The sequence below is a fragment of the Poecilia reticulata genome, linkage group LG22 (genome assembly GCF_000633615.1).
Source record: "Poecilia reticulata strain Guanapo linkage group LG22, Guppy_female_1.0+MT, whole genome shotgun sequence".
NCBI classification, from domain to species: Eukaryota; Metazoa; Chordata; class Actinopteri; order Cyprinodontiformes; family Poeciliidae; genus Poecilia; species Poecilia reticulata.
The window spans coordinates 18122535-18143495 of NC_024352.1; the positions used below are offsets into that span (position 1 = coordinate 18122535).

The 20961-nt window shown below is 39.6% G+C and overlaps 1 protein-coding gene across 2 annotated transcripts; it reads left to right on the forward strand.

The window, feature by feature from the left end:
• Positions 1-504: 504 nt before the first annotated feature.
• Positions 505-20941, forward strand: mia2 (MIA SH3 domain ER export factor 2). 2 transcript variants are annotated; one of them, XM_008399818.2, is made up of 28 exons: positions 506-712; positions 851-984; positions 1824-1910; positions 2033-6308; positions 6433-6615; positions 6819-6919; positions 10768-10899; positions 11363-11384; positions 12054-12142; positions 12250-12321; positions 12905-13015; positions 13102-13173; positions 13297-13401; positions 13520-13642; positions 13750-13899; positions 14137-14227; positions 14347-14414; positions 14496-14566; positions 14636-14737; positions 15218-15314; positions 15416-15483; positions 15863-15948; positions 16069-16182; positions 17151-17300; positions 19265-19411; positions 19537-19589; positions 19660-19834; positions 19914-20941. In XM_008399818.2, exons 1-28 carry the CDS (start codon positions 613-615, stop codon positions 20123-20125), a joined length of 7191 nt encoding a protein of 2396 aa, XP_008398040.1. In that variant the 5' UTR covers positions 506-612; the 3' UTR covers positions 20126-20941. The 2 variants fall into 2 exon arrangements, with proteins under 2 accessions (XP_008398042.1, XP_008398040.1); XM_008399820.2 differs by lacking the exon at positions 17151-17300 and having other exon boundaries at positions 505-712.
• Positions 20942-20961: the final 20 nt, after the last annotated feature.

A 20961-nucleotide genomic window follows, 5' to 3' on the forward strand; every position in this document is an offset into this window, starting at 1 on the left:
ATAAAGTACATTTATTCAAGTTACAACATAAGCCTGATACTTTTGAAGCAATTCATAATAGTTCCAAGGCTGTTTTTATTACTTGTGTTATTCACAGATAATCTATCATTTTCATCTCTTAATCATATAAAATGTCCTGCCTTTAATAAAGACTTATTGACAGTCAGTTATTTCATTGAATTTTGAGGTTGATTTTTCTAAAAAAAAACAAACTAACTTTTTCTCAGAATTTGTATAATTTCATCTTCAGAGTCCATTAATCTCAGTGACTTGCCATGAGCTTCATAAAGTTCAAAGTCCACAGAATAAAAACAGACATTAGCATACTAAAAATGATTACTGTTTTTAGAGATTTTTCGTCTTGTATTAGAGTTTGAAAAAGAAAAAAAAAACTTTGACCAAAAAAAAGTTCATGTCTATCGCAATACTCAGTCCTTGTTAATGATTATCTTTCTGCAGGCCTTATATCTTATCTCAACTGTTTCATTCACCATTGAGCTTTTGTGACAGCAACAGCACAGAGGCAATGTCCACTTGCCAGCTGAACTGAGACTTATTTCCACCATGCAATGGACATTTTCATTTGATACAATCTTTTAAAATCTGAAAAATATGGAATTCTGTCTTTGGATTTTATTTTTTATGCTTTTTCCAGACTTAAATGTAGGATTGTTGTCTGACTACAAGATCTGTGGGGATCCAGAATGTGAAAGTAAGTCCAAGTGATTTGGTGGTACAAGTTCTAGGCCAAACTATATTCGTAGGATTAATTCTACATCTAAACTTCCGGTAAAGTGATTATGATTATATGTGTCGCCTTTAACTTTTGTGCTTGCTTTTTTTTTTTTAGGTCCGATGAGCAGAGTTCAGGCTGTAAAGAGCCATGAAGGAAAGGATTGCAGATTCCTGAATTTCAGACGAGGAGACACAATTTTTGTGTACCACAAACTGACGGGGAAACGAGAAGACTTCTGGGCAGGCAGTGTATGTTTTGAATCAGCAGTTATATAGTTATAATAATAGTGAAAATAACAAACATTTTGCCTAATGCAACCGGCATCTTATCTTAGGTTGTTACTTATTGAGATAAGTCTTGATTATAATACAGAGCAGCTTTGTTTGTGAGTCCTGAGCAATTGTGATGCTTGTATCTGTGGGACGTCTCCCGGCTCCTGGTTTGGTTACATTTATGAAGTAGTTGTACGTATTTAAAGGTGGAGAGTCACAGTGACTTCCAAAAGTACATAAACTCTATAAAGTTTTTCACAGTTTCTTACAAACACAAACTTCAAAATATTTTGTTGGGATTTAATCTGATAGAGCAACACAAAATACTGCATAAATGTGAAGTTGATAGAAAATGAGAACAAATATAATTATAGATGGAGACCATCTATGAGCAACCCTTTCCAAGCACTGCTGCAGATCTCCAATTGGATTGTAGTTTAGACTTTGACTTAGCCAAAATCGTCTGCATTAGGGGTCCTCAAGTGCTTCTGTCCTGCAACTGTAATACATCTAAATCAAATGAATGGATAATTTCCAGGTAACTTCATAACATGCTGAGGATGTAATTCCATCATGTTACTCAGGTTTGTTGGAGCAGGGATGCATTGGAAAGTTGTACGACAGTAGCTCTTGTGCATTGGATTTGGAGACCCCTGTTACGTGTTATCTGCACCCACTATATAACTTGTTTTAAAATGAAAATGAGCCTTTTTACATACAGAGGAAGTCCAATTATTATTTAGGTTATTTTATTTAGTTTTTTTTTTATTATTATTTTAAAATAGATGATTGCACCAACCTTATCTTTCTTTCAGATTGACAAACAATTTGGCTACTTCCCAAAGGATGCAGTACGAGAGGAGGAAATATTTGCAACCATGAGGAAAGTGCTAGAGACCCAGGTAATATCAATGACTAATCGGATACATTAAAAAAAACTCATTCTGAAGGATTATGAGATAGCTGCTGGCCTAAAACTGTAACATTTTCTTCACTTTGAGATTTTAATCCTTGTTTTTGGCAGGAATCTGATTTCTTATGTATGGATGAGTCTGGATATCCTCTTGACACGTCTCATCTGGACACTGATGAAGATGATGATCTTAACTTTCAAGACCATGAACCCGAATCCAGCCAGATTAGCCCACACTCTCATGACACAAATGCTCAAGGTACTTTGACGTCCACTGAATCTACGGTAAAAGAAAGGGAAGATGAAGGTGTCGATGCAGCTGAACTTCTCGAAGACGAACTCAAGACTTCAGCAATTCCAGAGCAACAAGGTGGGTCTCCCTCCTCATCCTGGCTGCGTTCGTCTATGACAGGATGGTTAGGTTTTGCTAAAGAGGAGCAGTCAGGGGATTCAGAACAAGAAGCGAGGGAAGATGTGAAGGAGGAGACTAAATCAGAAGCATCACTCACATCTTCTGTGACCGGCTGGCTGGGCTTTGGAGGAGAAGACAAACCTAACAAGGATGAAGATAGCGTGAAAGGTAGGGAAGATACCTTTACCTCAACGATGACTGGGTGGCTTGGCTTCGGTGAGGAGAAGAAAACTGTTGCTTTAGAAAACAAAGAAAATGAAGAAACAGGTGATGAGAAAGAGCCCACAGAGACATTTAGGAGTAGGAGGATGTCTCTGGACCTCGAAGGCAGCAAATTACAGGAAGAGGAGAAGGAAGACATGGGGACAATGGGTTGGCTGGGCAGTGGGTTGGCGAGCAGGCTGGGGTTTGGCTCAAGTGGTCAGGATTCAGAAAGAGAAGGTGTGGAAGTGCAGGAAGAGAAGCCATCTAGTTCCTGGATGGAGATGGGAATTGGGGACATTTGGGGCATTGGGGGTAGTAACACTGGAGCTGATGGAAGTAAAGAAAGTGGTATTAGGGAGACAGAAAGGGATCAAATGTTAGAACAATCATCTGGATTTGAAAACGTGGATGTCAGTCAATCAGAAGCTTCAGTTACAGAAGAAATAAAGGCTGAAAATGTTCCTTACACACTACCGTTCGGTGCTGAAAGTGGTGATGCTGCAGAAGATAATATTGATCATTCAAACACAGAGGATGCAAATAATTTAGATATTGATGCAGGAATTTTGAACAAAGATGATTCAATTCATAACTCTTCCCAAGTAGACGATGAAAATATCGGTGAACATAATATGAGAAATGAACAAATCAGTCAAAATAATGAGTATACTGAGCGACCTGAAATCAGTTCAGATCCTGATCACAGCTTAGAGGAATTACATTCAAACTCCATGGAGCAACTTGAAGATAGCATGAAGGAAAGTGAAAACCATGAGGTTCAAATCGAGGCTCCGGGAAGTTTGGAGGAGGAAGGCGCTGAAGTAACAAACCAAGTTCATAAAATTGAAGGATCCACTCTAATGTCAGAAAACAGTCCAGCTAACAGGGATAATCATATAGAAGAGCATTTTAACGAGGTGACAGGACAATCTCAACAGGAAATACTAGGAGTTCAGTCTGAATTGCCTGAGGAGACTCAAGTCAGTGGTGATCAGGTGGAAAGCAGTGGGCAGAGTCAGCTTGGCTCTTCCTCTCTTCAGGGAGAGGTAGGACTGCAGCAAGAAACACAAACACAAACTATGGAAGTCACCTCTAACAATGATGGACCGTTACTTTCTGGAAATACTGAAAGTCTGCATGACAGTGTCTCAGAGGAGGGTTTGAGTGAAACCAAACCAAACATTTACACGACTAAAGAGTCTCTACAGATTGTAAGAGACGGTGATGTTGACCGATTCAAGGAAACTGTAAAAGACCAGCATGAGCTAACTGAGGAAGAGACGTCAGATTCTGAGAACGAAGATTTCAATGGAAATCAAATGAAATCAACAATAGTTTCTGAAAGAGAAACCGAAGATGGGTTAAAAGAAGAGGAAAAGGTTCAAATTGATAAACAGGAAGAGGTAGAGGTGCAAGAACAGATCGAGGAAGTAAAGCAAGAACAGAAAATGAAATTGGAGAGCTTAAATAAACAGGAAACAGAGAAGGAAGAAGAGATGGGAGATATTTCTGAGGAGGACATGGAGTTAAGAGAGGAAGGGCAGGAGGAGATAGAGGAGCTAGAGAAACCGGTAGAGGAGTTATCAGAGCATGGACATCAGATCAGAGAGGAAGAGATAAAGGAATCTGAGGAGCAAAACAAAAAAGAGGAGAAGGTAGATGTTTTTGTGGAGAGCTCGAATCAAGAGGGGATGGAATTGGCAGAAGAAAGGCAGAAAGACATAGAAGAGGTGGAGGAGGGAGAAAAAAGCGTAGAGGAGTTACCAGAGCATGGACATCAGATCAGAGTGGAAGAGTTAAAAGAATTGGAGGAAGAAAATGAAAAAGAGGAGAAGGTAGGTGTTTTTGTGGAGAGCTCAAATCAAGAAGGGATGGAGTTGGCAGAAGAAAGGCAGAAAGAGATGGAAGTGGAGGGAGAAAAATTAGAAACAGCATTACTAGAGCATGAGCAAGTCAGTGTAGAAAGGTTAAAGGAATCAGTGGAGCCAAATGAAATAGGACAGGACGAAGAGGAGAATATGTCAGGTGTTTTCAGGGCAAGCTCAAGTCAGGAGGGGGCAGAGCTAGCAGAAGAAAGGCAGAAGGAAATGGAGGAGGTGGAGGAGGGAGAGAAAAGCGTGGCGGAGTTAACAGAGGATGGACATCAGATCAGAGTGGAAGAGTTAAAAGAATTGGAGGAAGTAAATGAAAAAGAGGAGGAGGTAGATATTTTTGCGGATAGCTCAAATCAAGAGGGGATGGAGTTAGCAGAAGAAAGGCAGAAAGAGATGGAGGAGCTAACGGAGGGAGAGAAATGGACAACAGTATTAGTAGAGCATGGGGAAATCCAGGTGGAAAGGTTAAATGAATCAGTGGAGCCAAATGAAACAGAGCAGGAGGAGGAGATGTCAGAAGTTTCTGAGGAGAGCTCAGGTCAGGAGGAGATGGAGTTAACAGAAGAAAGGGAGAAGGATGCGAAGAAGCTAAATGAGGAAGACGAACAGGTAGAGGAGTTACAAGAGCATGGACACCAGATCAGAGTGGAAGAGTTAAAGGAATTGGAGAAGCAAAATGAAAATAAGATAGTAGATGACTCTGGGGAAATGGAGAACCAGCAAATAGGAGATGTGTTACTAGGGGATGAGCAGGGAACTCTGGAAAGGTTAGAGGAATCTGAGGAGCAAAATAAACAAGCAAAAGAGGAAGTTGAAAACCAGGTTTGGGAGGAACGGTTAGAACACAAGCAGACTGACATGCTGGATAATTCCAGCTTGGCTTCTTTGGCCTCTGAAACGAACACACAGACTGAAATCCAAAAGGACGAGGAGCAGGAGGAGAAGGAAGTGGAGAAACAGAACAAAGAAGAGCTTGAGGAAGAAAACGAGCACCCAACGAAGGAAGTGGAGGATGATAATGTTGATGTAGATGTGTTTGAGGATGGAGAACGGACCGGAACGACAGTAAATGATGATGGCGACTGGAAGGAAGACAGACAAGATAATGATTTTGAAGAAGAAACCAGGAAAACCTTTGCTACAAAAACAGAAAATGAACTTTACAAAGACAGAGAAGAAATGCATGACTCTGCTGAAAGTCAAGTTCAGACAGCTGAGCAAACTGAGTCCACAGATCCACCTCAGGGAGCAGACAGTGAAAGCAGAGGAGCTTTTGGTCTTCTTAAAAACACTTTAGGATTTTTCTCCCAAACACCCACCCCTGAGATGTCCGAGTCCACCCAGTCTGTTCATAATGTCAACCCAAATGAAGCTGAGCCTTCACAGCCTCACCCCTCCATCACTCCAGAACTAGCGTCCCCCACAGATTCATTTCATGCTGAAGTAACACACGCAGCATTTCCCACAGAGCACCCGCAGACCGATCCTCTTTCTGCTGAAAAACTCCCCAGCACCGCTCATTTGGTCACCAAAGAACCATCCAAAACAAAACCCCTAACTAAACATTACAAAAATCTCCTCCGCCACATGAACGCGGACGAGGCAGTTATCTTAGAGGACCTTTTCGGCCGACACAAACTGCAATTTTTAGATTACATTTTGACGAGTTCGGAGGCCGCGACTGCAGAGGATGATCAGTCAATACTGTTGGATATAGAAAGACTTCTGCAACACAACATGGAGACTCTTGTGGCTCCCAGCATGAGCATCACTGATGCACCGCAGGAGGACAAACAAAGGACCAGTGCAATTATTGCACTGCAGAAGCTGGAAACGTTATTGAAAACAGTGAAGGAGACTGTCAGCACAGGAATATCAGATGTCAGTAATCATCAAGGTATTTTTGTCTAACTTGCATAAACTATCATGGGTCATATTATTAATGTTTTGATTTAATTGAACCTGTCGGTTCAGGTCTGTCCTCATCGCTGTGTATTTGTGTGTACCTTTGTCACATGCAGTTGAGCACAGTTCAAGCCAAGAAAAGGAAGATAACTCCAAATCTGCTTCTTTACATAAAGATGATGATGATGATGATGGCAAATATAAAGATTGGAATTATGAGGAGGAGGAAAGAAGAGTTGAAGGAAGTAAAGATAATATTGCATCCCTCCATCTCTCTCAGCCAGGATCAAAACAGAAAGGTACGAGAAAACCAAATCTGTTCAAATCTGGAAGAAATATTGAAGGATGAGTAAATATGAAGAGATATTTCATTAAGGTGAGGTTGACCTGCTCCCTCTCATTTATGCAAAACCTAAAGACTTTATAATACATTATTGTACGATATTCTTTTAATAGCCCATTAATTACATTAAAAAAACTAAAAGTGTGACTCTAACTCTAGGGGTAATCGAGCAAACTCTGGAGTTGATTCATCGGGTAGCTGAGGACTCCAAAAGTTGTGTTCAAGCAGTGATGGAAATCCTTGTTTGGATTCATGTGCAGGTAAGTCCCAAGACTGCATTTGTGGCCCACAGAAAGGAAGTAGGGGTTGTTTGCTTGACATAAAATAAGCCATTTATGTTGAAATAGTTCTTTGAGTGAATATGTTTTTTTTGTATAAAACCACTTTAAAACAAAAACAGCATAAGATACTCTGGAGTTATTGGTTATTTAATTAGAGGCAACTTTTAACGTGCTGTTTTTTTTTTCTTGTTTCTTTTTTACAACTTATGACTTTGGTAAAGATTTGCCATTTGTCATATTACAACCATAAACTTCCATGAGTTTTACATCGTTTTTTCTGTGAGATCACACTAAATAGTAGGTAAAGTATGCAAACTATGTATATTTTGTATATTTTTCAAATCAAAACCTATTATTTTCACTCCCAATTGCTGTGACATCACTAAATAAAAACCAGTGCAACCAATCGCCTGCAGAAGTCACTTGATTAGTAAATATTTACAGCTCTGGGTAATAAAATCTAAGCATAAAAGCAGCTGCTCTGTAGAAATGTCAGGAGTTTGCTAGACAACATAGCAAAATTAATAGCTTAATGAAGACCAAGATGCACACCAGACAGGTCATAGATAAAGTTGTGGAGAAAGTTAAAAGTGGTTTAGGTTAGAAACAAACCGTAAAAATAAAATGGAGCACAGTTCAATCACAGATCTAAAATGGAAGAGAACAAAAATCTGCAAACCTATTTATGTTGTAGATTTTCCATCAAAAACTGACAGGAGAGCATAATTCACAGAAGCGGCCAAAACTCCAGAGATCCACAGTACATCTGTAGTTGGAGCCTGTTGTCATTATTGTAAAATGAGAAACTGTTATCATGATAATCCCATAGCCTACAGTAAGCAGTGCTGCATTGTCCACCCCCTGCTGAGATTGCATTTTCAGCAAATTTCAAACAAATGCAAGGTGGTACTTTTTTGAATACCAACCTTAAACAGGCACAATCATTTTTATGAGTACACAGAAAAATCTAAAAATATTCATAAATGCAAGGTGAAAATGATAATATTTGAGATGAGAGTATAATATTTTATTATTTTAAGCATTTTCTTTCTTAAAGTTCATCATGATCTAAGGCATTGAGCGGCTTTTGGTCCCTACAGGCAATGAGTAGACTTTGCAGGGTCTGGTTCTTTAAGACTCTGAACCTGTGGCATGTTGATCTCTCTCTCCCTTTGGCATTCAAGTTTGCTTTCGTCTCAGTTGTCAGACTGGCTTGACGCCGACATAGCTTCCTACGTTTGGGTTTGATACACACCAGAGGCCAACTTGGATTTCAGGTCTACATGGTGTCACAGGGCAAGAGATTCTTTATATTCAGATGGATAAAAGTGAGGCCAGGTCGGTGAGTATGAAATTTAGAGCTCAAGCCGTCAGACTGACTTTAAACAGGGCTGTCATTACCCAGTTGTTTACATTCAAAGCTTGCCACATTATGTATATTGCATAATTCTGAAGATATACATATCCCCTTTGTTACTTAATTTTCAGGAAAGTACATTTGTCTTGTGGTGACATAATAAATTGTATAATATATGTAAAATATAGAATATAAAGATATATAAACAATCTATGAGTGACACCTGTTCCCTTCGGTGTCACATTGAAAGGATTCCGATGTGCCTGTGTGGCATCTTACAATTGGTGACGTTTGGAACGAACCATTTACAAACGTAGGGGTGAATGTAAGCTCCTTTTAAACATAGCATGCGTAAAAAAAAGTGAATGTGATTATTTTTTCACATATATCTTCTATAGACATCGTCATAAATATTTCCTTATAATTTTGTTCTCAAGTCATTACTTCTAGTTGGTGGAGAAGATTTAACATTCCGGCTTCCGTCTCTAATGGCTGAAAAATGTGGTACTTTCTGGAGGATCGGTGTTGTGAATAGGATGTGAAATAGCCGTTAACCCGGCTGTAGGAAGCCTGTCTTTCTCTAATCAGTATTAATGAAATTCCTATTAAATATTAAGCTAAATGAAATAACTTGGACATGACGGAACGTCCGGAAGATGAGCAGTTGGCCAACAAAGCGGCTGACTTCCAGGCGACAGCAGAAACCTACTACAACATCGCCGTGGAGAAAGTGAAAGATGTACGTTAATATGTGGCAGGTTCTGGTTAGCATTTCCATTTAGCCGCCAGAGCCGAAGTAATATAACGGACTGGGATCAGGGTTTATTACATGTAGTACTAGCTTTACTCTCAGGTGTGGGTTCGGACATTGCTTTTGACTAGCACTGTCATGGTTTATCTTTCAGTTTGAAACCAGTTTATAGGCATTAGCATAGTTAGCTGGTTCAGTCAGTCAGCATTTCTCTTGTGTTAAGTTTAAGTTTATTGTCTTGGGGGTTGTTTTAATTTTTGAGAAACAATTAACGTTATGTTGTATTTCTCAGTTGGACGCATTTTTTGTGATGGCAAACGGAACTGTGATAATCCCACAGAAACAGCTGTTTGGTAATCAGACTGCAACTGCTTAGGAATCCAGTGAAATTGTCACAATAACCCACAGTTCCTCTTTTTAAAATGCAGTTATATTGTTTTGGTTGTGAATTTGTTATTAAATTGATCTGATTTCACACAGATAGATTATTATAAAGGATGAACCCAAAAATGTCACATTATGCGTGAATTATAAAGTGCACTTCAAGATTCAACAGAACCACCTTTTTCAACACAAACTCGGTAGAAAATTTTGTTCTTACACTGCCATGGAGGGATTTTAGCCCTTCCTTTTTACAGCATTCATTAGGGGTAGCAGACAATCCTTAATGCACAGCTCTCTTGGGCACAAAAGCATTTCAAGTCAGATTGTGGTCTAGACTAATCATTTTCTTTTTAGTCATTCTGTTGTAGATTTGGTGTCGTGGTTGGGCTGGTGATTTTCCTGTTGATGACCTAGATTAGGTCTAGCTTTAACTGTAGGATAAATGACTTTACATTTAGCTCTGCTCCTGATACGGCATAACCTGCTCAAACTCAATTCAGTTCATTTAAAATATTTTATTTATCCCAAGGGAAAATTAAATCTTTTCGTACATCATCATCCAAGTATCTTTAAAATCGTTGCTGTTGGTGATACTGTGTGTAGGGATGATCTCCAGTAGCAGTCAGACTTGCAACAAATCTGAAGAAGACTCTGACTGAAGAGTGTTTCAGTATGACTGTCTCATGACAGCTATGGCATGCTCTAAAGATGGTAATCTATAGTAACATGTCCTGGATGATCAGAAATCAGTTTTTTGGCAAGTGCTGCTAATCCACATCATGTGCTTTTGCCACTCCTCTTTGAACTCCATTTTAAATCTCTGTCTGGGCATAAGGCTGGAAAGCCAGGCAAACGTTGGAGACGTTGGAGTCTGAGATATGATCCTTGCCCATTATCATAGATAAAAAAGAAGGTCTGAACTTCCTCCTTCTTGCTTTGCTCTACATCTATCTAGCCTCCTTTTCAACTTCTTTGGGATTTGGGATCACAGTTCAGATCTTATTTGAGCCTCTGGGATGTTAAATTGTTAAAAACAATGCCATGTTGCCAGAGTTGGCATCATACAACTTTCCGACGGTAATAAAGTAGAAGCAAAAATTATTGCAGGTGCGCACCATCCAAAACCAGAGGGAGTAATTGTCCAAACATGCAATCCCTGAAACGGGGAAAAAAAAACAAAAAAAACTGATCGAATGTAACGGAGCTACACTGAGTAGGTGCAATTTCAATATCCCTTAAATTATATTACTCAGCAAATGTCTGAAATATCATTTAAATAAAAAGAAGCAGACTCAAAAATCAACCCCTTTTTTTTCCACCTCCCTCTTCTTTTAGGCTGTGTCACTATTACCTGACGACATGAGGCCAGGGCCAGACCTGTACGGTGTACCATGGGAACCGGTAATCTTCACTGTCCTGGTGGGACTGGTGACATTCCTGTTGTTCACCAGAAGATGTTACAGATCTGTAAGTGAACTGCCTTGGATGTTTACCAGCGAGCCGCGTCATTATTGGCCGCTAAAAGTTGTATTCCGAACTCAATCTATCAGCAAACAGGAAAATGTCAACCATTAGTAGCTGCTAATATTTATCTTCTGCAGTGTGACCTTCAGACATTTTGCATCCAAACCAAAAAGAAATATTAATAGCTACATCTGTGTCTCACAAATTATGCGTGATGGAGTGGTGCAACTCCGTAGTGTTTAGCTAGCTTTGACAAAGTATTTGTTATTGCTTCCAGGAGAGAAAAATTAATGACCAAACAGGCATTTGACATTTGTCGCAACTCAAAATGTGGTCAGAACATGGGGTCACAATCTTTTCATCTTTATTTACACCTTTTTCATATGTTCACACTATATGAATAATTCAACATAAAGTCACTCTGTTATTCATTGTCTTTTTTTTTTTTGCTCTTATTTCCACACAGATAAAGAGCAGACTGTATCGAAGTAAGTTTTCACCGCAATTACCTTGCAACTTTCTAAATAAACCATCAGTGCCGTTTTCTGCTGGACCTTGTATTACTGAGGGCATTTAATCGACAAGCTTTTTTCTTGAAGGATCCAATTTAACTAAGCCTAGCATTAAACACCTTGCCTCTTGGTGCTATAAAGCTGGTTATTGACTTTGTCTCTCAACCCAGAGTCACTGTTGATGATGTCAAATAAAATGGAAAGAAAGCTAGGCTAATTGCAAATTAATATGCGGCCAAATTATTAAAGCAGGAGTGTTTGAATTTTTTTTTAATAGTTTACATGTTGATTAGAACTTTGTACATGTTATGTGCTCTGGATTTATTTATATTATAAAGTACTGTGAAAAATAACTTGAGGTCAATAAGGTATCTGTCTAATCTACTCTGACATTAAATCATCTAAAAAGTTACTGTGCATATTGACCAGGAAGTCATTTCAGTGGGAGGCAATTTACCCTATAGATTAGGTTTCCCCACATATGTTGCCATGGTGACAGAACCAGCTTTGTGACATTGAAAATGCCAAACTGAATCCAAAGGTGCCATGATAAGACACTCATCTTGCTTCGTCATACAGGCAAAATGGCAAAAACAAGTTAGAATTTATTTTATTTTTTATTTTTTTACATCTTTGGTTTTTCAGAAAAGGAAGAGAGGCTGGCTGGACAACTTGCACAGCTGCTGGATGAAAAGTGTAAAGTCCTTGAGACTCTCAGTCAGTGTCAAAAAGAGGTTGGTGCTCCTGCTTACTGAATGTTTTGAGAGCCAGAGCTTTCTTCCGTGCTGTTTTCAAATCCATGGATTGACTGAGTCACTTCTTCGTAACCTTCAATTTTCAGCATGATGACCTGGAAAATGTACTCAGGGACGGCGGCGTTCTGGCTCAGACTCAAAAATCCCAAGATTTGGAGGTAAGGCAGAGGGAACAAAGACTTGAATTGAAGCGTAAACATGTGTGTGAAGCTAAAAGTTAAACTCTATTTTATTCATTCTTCTAGTAAAAAAAAAAAGCATATGTTTATCTTGTTGGAGGCATGTTTTTGTTGTTTTGGAGAATAAAGTTGATAAGAAGCTCTTTTTGCATGTTGCAGGACATTTCTGTGGTTTATTATTATTGAAAGCACTGATGTAGTGGTCAACATGTATTTTCATTATATTCTTGGTGTTGCATCACAAAGCTACTTTTAATTTTAGACATTCAACCTGGCGGAGTTTACCAAATTTAACCATTCCACATGGTCTTGGATTACTTGGTTTAGCATGAAACCTGTGGTGCAACTGGAAATTGGACAAAATTGGCTAAATTAAGATTATTGAATCCAACTAACCTCAAGTTATCCATAAAAGTCAAATAAATTGAATTAGCATGACCTAAGTTAGTCTGATTCTTTTTCTGTCTTTTTTAATGAAATTTGTCTGACTTTTTTGAATCTTTTTATTTTTATTTTTTTTAACAAGTTTTCTAAACACAACTGGTTTTCATGTTCACGATAGGGCCAAGCCGAACAGTTGGAACAGACTAAAAAGCAGCTGGGGACAGATCTTGGACAACTGAAGGAGCAGCTGTCCCAGCAACAAGAACATAGAAAGGAGCAAGAAAGGAGGGTAGGCCCGGATTTTAAAGATATTATGTAATTATAGTGTTTATCCCAACCGATAATCGTCTTTTTTTATTTTTGCCTTTATTACAGATAACTCTGCTTGAGGAAAGCATGAAAGCATGTGACGAAGAAACCAAAGAGCTCCATTCAAAAGAGGAGCAGGTGCTCGACTCTGTAGATATTATCTTTCAGTTGCTCTCCTGCCTCTTCTTCTCTTTGTCTTTTGCTTGAATTTTATTCTATCCACTTCTCGGAGTGATTGCGTTTTTTTCTTGTTTTGTTTAGGCACAAACAACTCTGAAGGTTTACAGCATGAACAGCGAGAGACTACAGAGAAACCTGGAAACGGCAGAAGAGGAGAACACTGTTCTGCAGGAGAGCAACAATCAGGTCAGATTATGTACATAAAGAAAAGAGTTTCATACATAGATTTGTATCCTTCTTCCTCTTCTTCCTATAATCTCTGCATCATTATTTTAGATCTCTGTCCATGTGCTTTTATCCACAGTTGAAGCAGGAGGTGGAGGGATGGGCAGAGAGAGTAAGCGAGCTGGAGGAGGAGATGCGGAGGTGCGAGGTCGCCCACAGTGCGATGTTGCAGGATGTGGCTGTCAAGGACGATCGTATAACGGTGCGGTTGCTTCTCATGAGCGTCGATCATCTCAGGAGAACGGCAAAGTTCAAGTACCGCCACATGCTTGCCGCTAGACGTGTGTAATCGTTTATAACTCTTCGCAGTCCTTGACGGATCGGCTGCTCCGAATGAAATGCTGGGAGTCGGATCTAGAGGGAGAGGAGGGAGGAGAAAAGGAGGCAACCAATGGGAGGCCGGGAGAAGACGACGACGCGCACCTGCAGAAAGTTCAGAAACTCATCTTTGCTGCTAAGGTACAAAGCCACAACAAGTATAAAATATTTACAGTTTTGAATGTAAATCAAGCACATTTAAAAAAAAATTATTTTAATCAGTCCATGTGCTTTTATCCATATATATATATATATATATATATATGTGCTTTTATCTTTTATTTTATTGTGTTATTTTTCAGAATACAAATGTTTTATCCAGTTAGCACATGCCAGCATGACCCCATTTTCAAATAATGTTCTTGTGTCTGCATGCAGCTGAACGCAGACCTCAAATCAGTGGATGAAGATAAAGACAGAGTGTTTGCGAAGCTGAATGATGAGATCAAAGCAAAAGAAGACCTGCAGGGTGGGTTAACTGTAGTCAGATGCTGACATGTTAGTGGAAAAAGACAAACTAACTTATCGACTTGTAAAAGAAGCCTCAGAAATCTTCTCATATTTTCTGCTTTTATTTTCCATTTAAAGTGAGCATTGAGGAGATGGAGAAGGAGAAGTTGTCCCTGCAGTCTGACGCCGAGAATTATACGGGCCAGGTGGGTAACCTCAACCTGTTTCCGTGAGGTTTGTTATACGGTCGAGTCATTTGTTCTGATGGTCCTGGTTCGTGTGTGCAGGTCGAACGGATACAACAGAAACTGCAAATCATGACAGAAATGTACCAGGAGAACGAGCTCAAGCTGCACAGGTTCATGCCTCTACATTTGGTAGCTAAACAAAGTGTTTGATGAGTCTGTAATCATGAACCTTTGTGCAGAATGCTGACTGTGGAGGAGAAGGAGCGTCACCAGAAGGAGGAGAAGTTGAATAAAGCTGATAAAAACATTGCGATGGCGATGGAAGAACTGAATAACTACAGGTGACACTTGTGTCTGCAAAAATATGGAATTTTATTTGGAAAAGAAAAACTAGTTTTCAGGGTTTTTTTTGTGTAATTCATTTCATGTGCCATTGTCTGTACTATTACATATCTGAATTCCTAAAAATGCCTTGATTAGTAAGTTTGGTTTCACCAATAGTTTCAAGTATTTTGTGTAAAAAGCAATTAGATTTGCATTGGTTTAATTTAAAAAGTAAACATGGCTACTTTTTTGTCAAAGGTCTGTCCAGCCATCTGTCTGCCTGTTTTCCCGATCATCTGTCAACATTTTATCAATCTGTCCATCCGTCTATCATTTTAATAATTCCATAAATACGTCTATATATACGTATTTATGGAATACGTATATATAGACGTATATATGCACTTTTACTCCTTAAAACTGAAACCACAGTGGACTGACAAAGCAGAAGTAGTGTTTGTCTTCCCTTCACAGTTTTGCTCGTGCTTTGTTTTCAGAAAACGAGCGGAGGAGATGGAAGAGGAGCTGGAGAAAACAAAACAGTCGTATCAGACTCAGATCTCTGCCCACGAGAAGAAGGCTCATAATAACTGGGTTAGTGAAGCTCTGCCGCAGATGAGCTCAAAGAGCGTCTTGCTGTGCTGTAATGCATTTTGGTGTTTATGCATTGCGATTCATCTGGTAAATATTTCCAGTTGGCAGCGCGGTCAGCAGAGAGAGAGCTGGGAGACTTCCGAAGAGAGAACGCCCTCCTCAGACAAAAGTAAGCATAGCAACAAACCTGGCCTTGCTGAATGTGGTCGGCCGTGTTAACAAAGACAAATAAATGTGATTGTTTTAGGCGCATTGTAGTGCTGGACTAAGACGTGAATAACTGAAATAACTGATCTCAGAGCGCTACAAGAGAGCTTTCCTGTCAACAGCCATCGCTATCTACCATAAAGCTTTGAAGAATTTCAATTAATGAGTTGCAGTAACATTTATTTTCCCTTTGGGATCAATAAAGTATTTTTGAGAGCGGGAAATTGATCACATTTTCTGCTTGCACTCACCCGAAAGTTTTGGGAAATATGACCTGAAATGCATATTTTCTTTACTTATTTAAGGCGATTAAAGTTTCCCGTGTTTTTACCGATGTTCAGACTCACAGATACTCAGTTTAAACTGGATTCCCTCGATAAAGACCCGTACGCCTTGAACAACCTGGCTAGACCGCTGCCTTTCCGAGGTAAACCTACACATCTAACGAACATGTCTTAATTTGAGTAAACTTCACGAGGAATCTGATGCAAGTGGTGCCATTTGAATTGAAATGCTATATTTAAATGTTAAATTTTCTCCTTTCCAGCTGAAAGGTCGCCTTATGGTCCTTCTCCTCTGGGCCGACCCTCGTCTGAAACGAGACCTTTCCTCTCTCCTCCAATATTAATGGATGGGCTGCCTGGTAGGCTGTCCCCCAGAGGTAAACATAGACAAAACAGTCAATTTATTGAAATGTTGCAAGTTCCCATTCAACCATGTTGTCCAATCAGGTTTGCATGTTGGTGTTGGTTAGGTGACTATTGCATGATTAAATTTAGATGATGATACAGAACTTTTCAAAAGTAAATGATGTAAAAATAAAAAAAAAGAATAAAAAGTGGAGTTTGGAAACCCTTAAACTCCACGTTTTTTCATGTCACAATCAGAAACTTTATTGTGTTTTATTGGGATTTCATGTTTTAGAACCACACAAAGTAGTGCATAAATGTGAGGTGGAAATGCCTATACCTTCTACAAATGAAATCTAATACTTATATAAGTAAAATCTACCATGCAACAAATTTTCTTAAAAAGTAACCTTATTAACTCATAGCTATAATGGAGTAGTTTAGATTAAAGCATGTCTGTGTTAGAATAACTTAGTTTTGTTGTTCATAGTTGCTTTTCATCCAATCTAAGCTTTTGTGTGAAAATTGTATTTGCAAAGCTGGTAGAAACGCATCTTACAGTGAACAGTGGCGCTACATATTTTTTATTTATTAAAAACCAAAAACATTTTCCTTCCGACTAATAATCACGCACTACTTTGTATTCGGCTGTGGCATAAAATCCAAATAAAATGATTACGGTGGTTGTATTGTGACAAGTTGCAAAATTTAAATGTCTGTGAAGCCTTTTGAGCAGTTCTGTACATACTGCGACAAGATATCTTTTGCATGCTTTCTGCAATCCACCAGTCGACAAGCATGAAAAGTTTAACATGACAATATGCCTTCAAGCCCTGTGTTTCTCTGACTGACTCAAAGTGCTCCTGCCTTTATCTTCCCCCTCAACACACTCTGAGTGTTTTTCCCCTCCTTTCCATCTTTGTCGTTCACATCAATCTCTTCACCATCGTCATCTTATTTGCTTTGCCCCTTCTTTCCTCCTTACTGCTTTCCTGCCCAGTATCTCGTGGTCCAGGGGAGCCCCCAAGTGGCCAAGCAGAGATGGAGCGCAGTGGAGGTCCTCATTCAGACAGCGGTTCAAACTCTCCCACATGGGAGAGAGATCGCAGGGGTCCCCCGCCAGGACCTCCTGGGCCTCTGGTACCCCCAGGTGTGTGGAAAAAATAATCTGAAAGCACATTTGCTTTGATCAAAGAGCATTTTTTTCCCAAAGAGAAAAAAATTAATCACAAACAAAACAGGTTAATTCAAGGCTGCTTGGTGTGTATTTTTTTTTTGTGCTTTTTGTTATTCTTTTTAATGTTCCGTTTCAGCTGCCAGCGAAAGAAAGCCGACGTGCTCTGGTTTGTTGTAAACCAATCACAGTTCAAAAAGTTAGCATTGTGTTAAAAAAAACTGGGACTGCCTCGGAAAGAAGTGCAAATATTTGCCTTCCTTGTGGCGATTCGTTCCAAACTGAAGAAACGGCTTTCAACTGTGATCAAAAGCAGCTTGCAGGAGCCTTTTTAATCAGTCAGGGGAACAACGTGTCTACATATACCAGCCGTATTTCTGCCACATCACCATCACACGACGGTGTTTGTTGTGCATGTGCACCTTGACTATGTTAACAAGCAGTTGTCGTCTACGTGGGTCGCTCTTTCATAGAGATGTTGACATAAAGCAGTAACTAATATCCCCATCTCCATGACGCATGGTCTTAATGCGGTTGTAGCGCATTGGTTGTCATAGCTCGCAATAACAGAGCAACGTGTTAATGATTGTGTAACCTTGTCTCGGCAAGTTAAACAGTCACATTAGCTAGCTGCTAATTGTTTCCATCTCTCACCACAGGGCCGAGACGATACACAATGCAGGACTGTAAGAGGCTTAATTCTGCCCTGGCCAGTCTGTTTTTACACCTGGTCTGCATTGTGCATGCTGATGAAGGAAATGCAGGCTGAGACAACATGTCATAAATAATGCAGTTTAAAATATAAAAATGTATCCTGTTGCTGGCTCAAAGACATTTAGTTTCTATTCAGTTTTTTTTTTTCCATTTCAGCTACTATATCTGATGCAAGTTGGTACATGAGGTTTTTATTTTTTTATTCATTAACTTTAAGTGATTTAGGTCTGTATGCAACTGCGTTTGCAAGAGTGAACGCTGATTAAAAAAAACAAACAAAACAAAATTCAAATAATTCATTCCACCAAGTAGTATAAAATTTTACCCATTCTTAGAATAATTTCAACTTGATCCAGGTGCACCCAATTTAGAGAGGTCTGATTTGCTCTGTAAGTGATTTTATAAAAAAGAATTATGACGCCATCTCTGAGAGAAAAATGTCAACAAAAATCTCTGTTAAACCTTTTGATATTATACCTTTTATTTTTAATAAATCAACACATTTATGCATTCTCATGTGTTTCTTTTCAGTCCTCCATCTCTTCAAATCAGACTAGCAATCATAAAAAAAAATCCTGAAAAAAAACTTGCTAGCTTTTGTATTTGTAAAGTTAGATAAGGTGGACGGCCGTGTCTTGTTGGGTCTGTTGTTGCGCCGTGCTCTTTCCCTTTTTGATGCTGGACTACAAAATGCCCCATGAAATGTTCAAAGTGTGAAATATTGCTTCACATCCTAACTATTCTTTAAACTTCTCCCTAATTTTATTCCACACATATCAGGTCTTTTCCCTGGTCTTCATGATGCTGCTTGTTCAGTGATGTTCTCTTAAAAAAACGTTGTTTTTTTTAAGAGATCCAAAGAAATTTTTAAGCAATCCAAATTTTGAAGGCAATTTGGATTTTATTTATGGGTATCAGAGTCAAGGTGGCTGTACTTAAATGGATGAGATGCCTTTAAATTTCTTATTTGGAAAGAATATTAAACTATGCATCATTTTCTAGCACTCCATAATTAAACTTCATTTTTCTGTTGACGTATAAAGTAAGATACCTGTAAAGCATTTCTGGATATATTGTGACAAAAATATACAACATTTAGAGATATAAATTTTTTTTGTTTGTTTTAGACGCAAGAACTTTAGAAATACCATCACCTGAAACTGAGTTTTCTTGGATTTCTTTGCAGTGATTTCATTTTTCTATTTTTTTATTTTGTACTTTCTCAGGCTACATGTTTCCAGAACCAGGGGGTCCCATGTTCAGGAGGCCTCCTCCAGGGGCTTTGGGGCCTTTGCCTCCTGGGCCCCTCCCACCTGGCCCTATGCCACCTAGAGGTCTCCCCATGGGACCGCCTCACCCTCTGGACATGGCAGGTGAGCTATTAATGATTACTTTCGTATGCAGCTACTTAAGCGTGAAAGGTTTGATGTGGAGTTATTCTGTATGTTGCATATCTTTATATGCTTTTCTCTCACAAACTAAACGTTTGTCGATGCAGACGGCTCGTTCAGAGAAAACCGCCTTGGACCCGGTGAACAGGACCACAGAGAGGTGAGCGGCAGTGTGGGATACTATACATTTGGTCTTTACTGGTACTAAAGCCTATGATGTGTGTCGTTAGTCTGGTCCTGGTGGTCAGAGGACTCCTCCTGAACTGGATCTGAGGATGGGTGGCCCTCCTCCACCTGGACCCCCAGGGATTCCTATAGATGGCCCCTTTCCTCGTAGAGCCCCGTATGGACCCCCTCCCGATTTCTACCATCCCAGGATACCCGGGGGTCCTCCCATGAGGCCCAGTAAGAAATCGTTATCATGTTTAGAACTTGGATGATTAATCTAAGGATTTAATCTGAAACTGCCTTGTGTTTCTTCCAGTGTGGCCTTCCCATCCGCAAGGAATGATGCTTCCTCCTCGTTTCTCTCCTGGCGGACCCCTTCCTCCCGCTCCTAATCCCAACACCCCCTACGGCCCGCCCATGGCGCTACATCCATCCGATGGCCCTCCTCCTCCTCGTCAGCAGTCCCTGCCTTTGCCACCTCAAAACCAGTCACCAGAGAACAGACCTTCGCCCGAAGATGCCATCTAACCCCGACGGTTTCCATGAGGATTCATTTCTGGTTCAGCTCAGTAGCAGATGGAAGAAAAGTGGAGTTCCCTTCATTCTGCCCCAGCTATTTATTGGCCAGGAGGGATATTTACTGAACGGTGTTGGTAGAGCAGAAACGCCAATCTCCATCAGGCTGATTTGGTCCTGTAAGAGCCTCAGTTCTGTTTCTCCTACATGTAAAACCTTTTCTTCTCCACCCCGTCATCCAACCACTTCATTTTAAAATCAACAGCTTTGTTGATGCTTAACTTCTACCTTTGTGGGGTAAAGCTATCGTATTGGCAAGACACATTGTTACCTGGATCTTATGTTGAAAATGCACATGGACTGTTTGACATTTGTATACAATTCAGGTCAATGACGGAAAGAAAAATAAATGAACAACATATTTTGACAGAAACACACCTTTTATGCCTGACATGGTCACTTTTTTCCCCCCACACTAGTTTTTAAAACGCGTTTTTGTTTTGGCATTTTTATTAACATGATTTTCTTTGAAGCAGCCACGTCATCATACTTGATCTTCCTTAGAGGTCAAACGAGTGTTTTAAAATTCGCAAAAAAATTAAGAGTACCCTTTGAAATTCAATAGACTTTCCATTCATCTTCTGTCTTAGTTTCAAACCAGGAGAGCAGGTGTACAGCGGTGCTTCTGCTGCCGTTACGGTGACTTACAAATGAAAACTGACTGCAATCAAGTCAAATGGACTGACTGGAAGAGAGGCTCCCAGATGTCAGCTTTGTGAATTTTGTAAAAAGTGATTTGATAGATGAATAAAGACTTTTAAAACTTTCTCTGTACGTCACTTATGTAA

What these genes read in the sequence shown, in the direction of transcription:
- mia2 (XM_008399818.2), top strand. Translation starts at nt 613, where the DNA reads ATGGAATTCTGTCTTTGGATTTTATTTTTTATGCTTTTTCCAGACTTA. An exon ending in AAAGAGCAGACTGTATCGAA is followed by an intron (nt 11,385 to 12,053) that starts GTAAGTTTTCAC and finishes TTGGTTTTTCAG; the next exon opens with AAAAGGAAGAGAGGCTGGCT. An exon ending in TGGTAGGCTGTCCCCCAGAG is followed by an intron (nt 16,183 to 17,150) that starts GTAAACATAGAC and finishes TTTCCTGCCCAG; the next exon opens with TATCTCGTGGTCCAGGGGAG.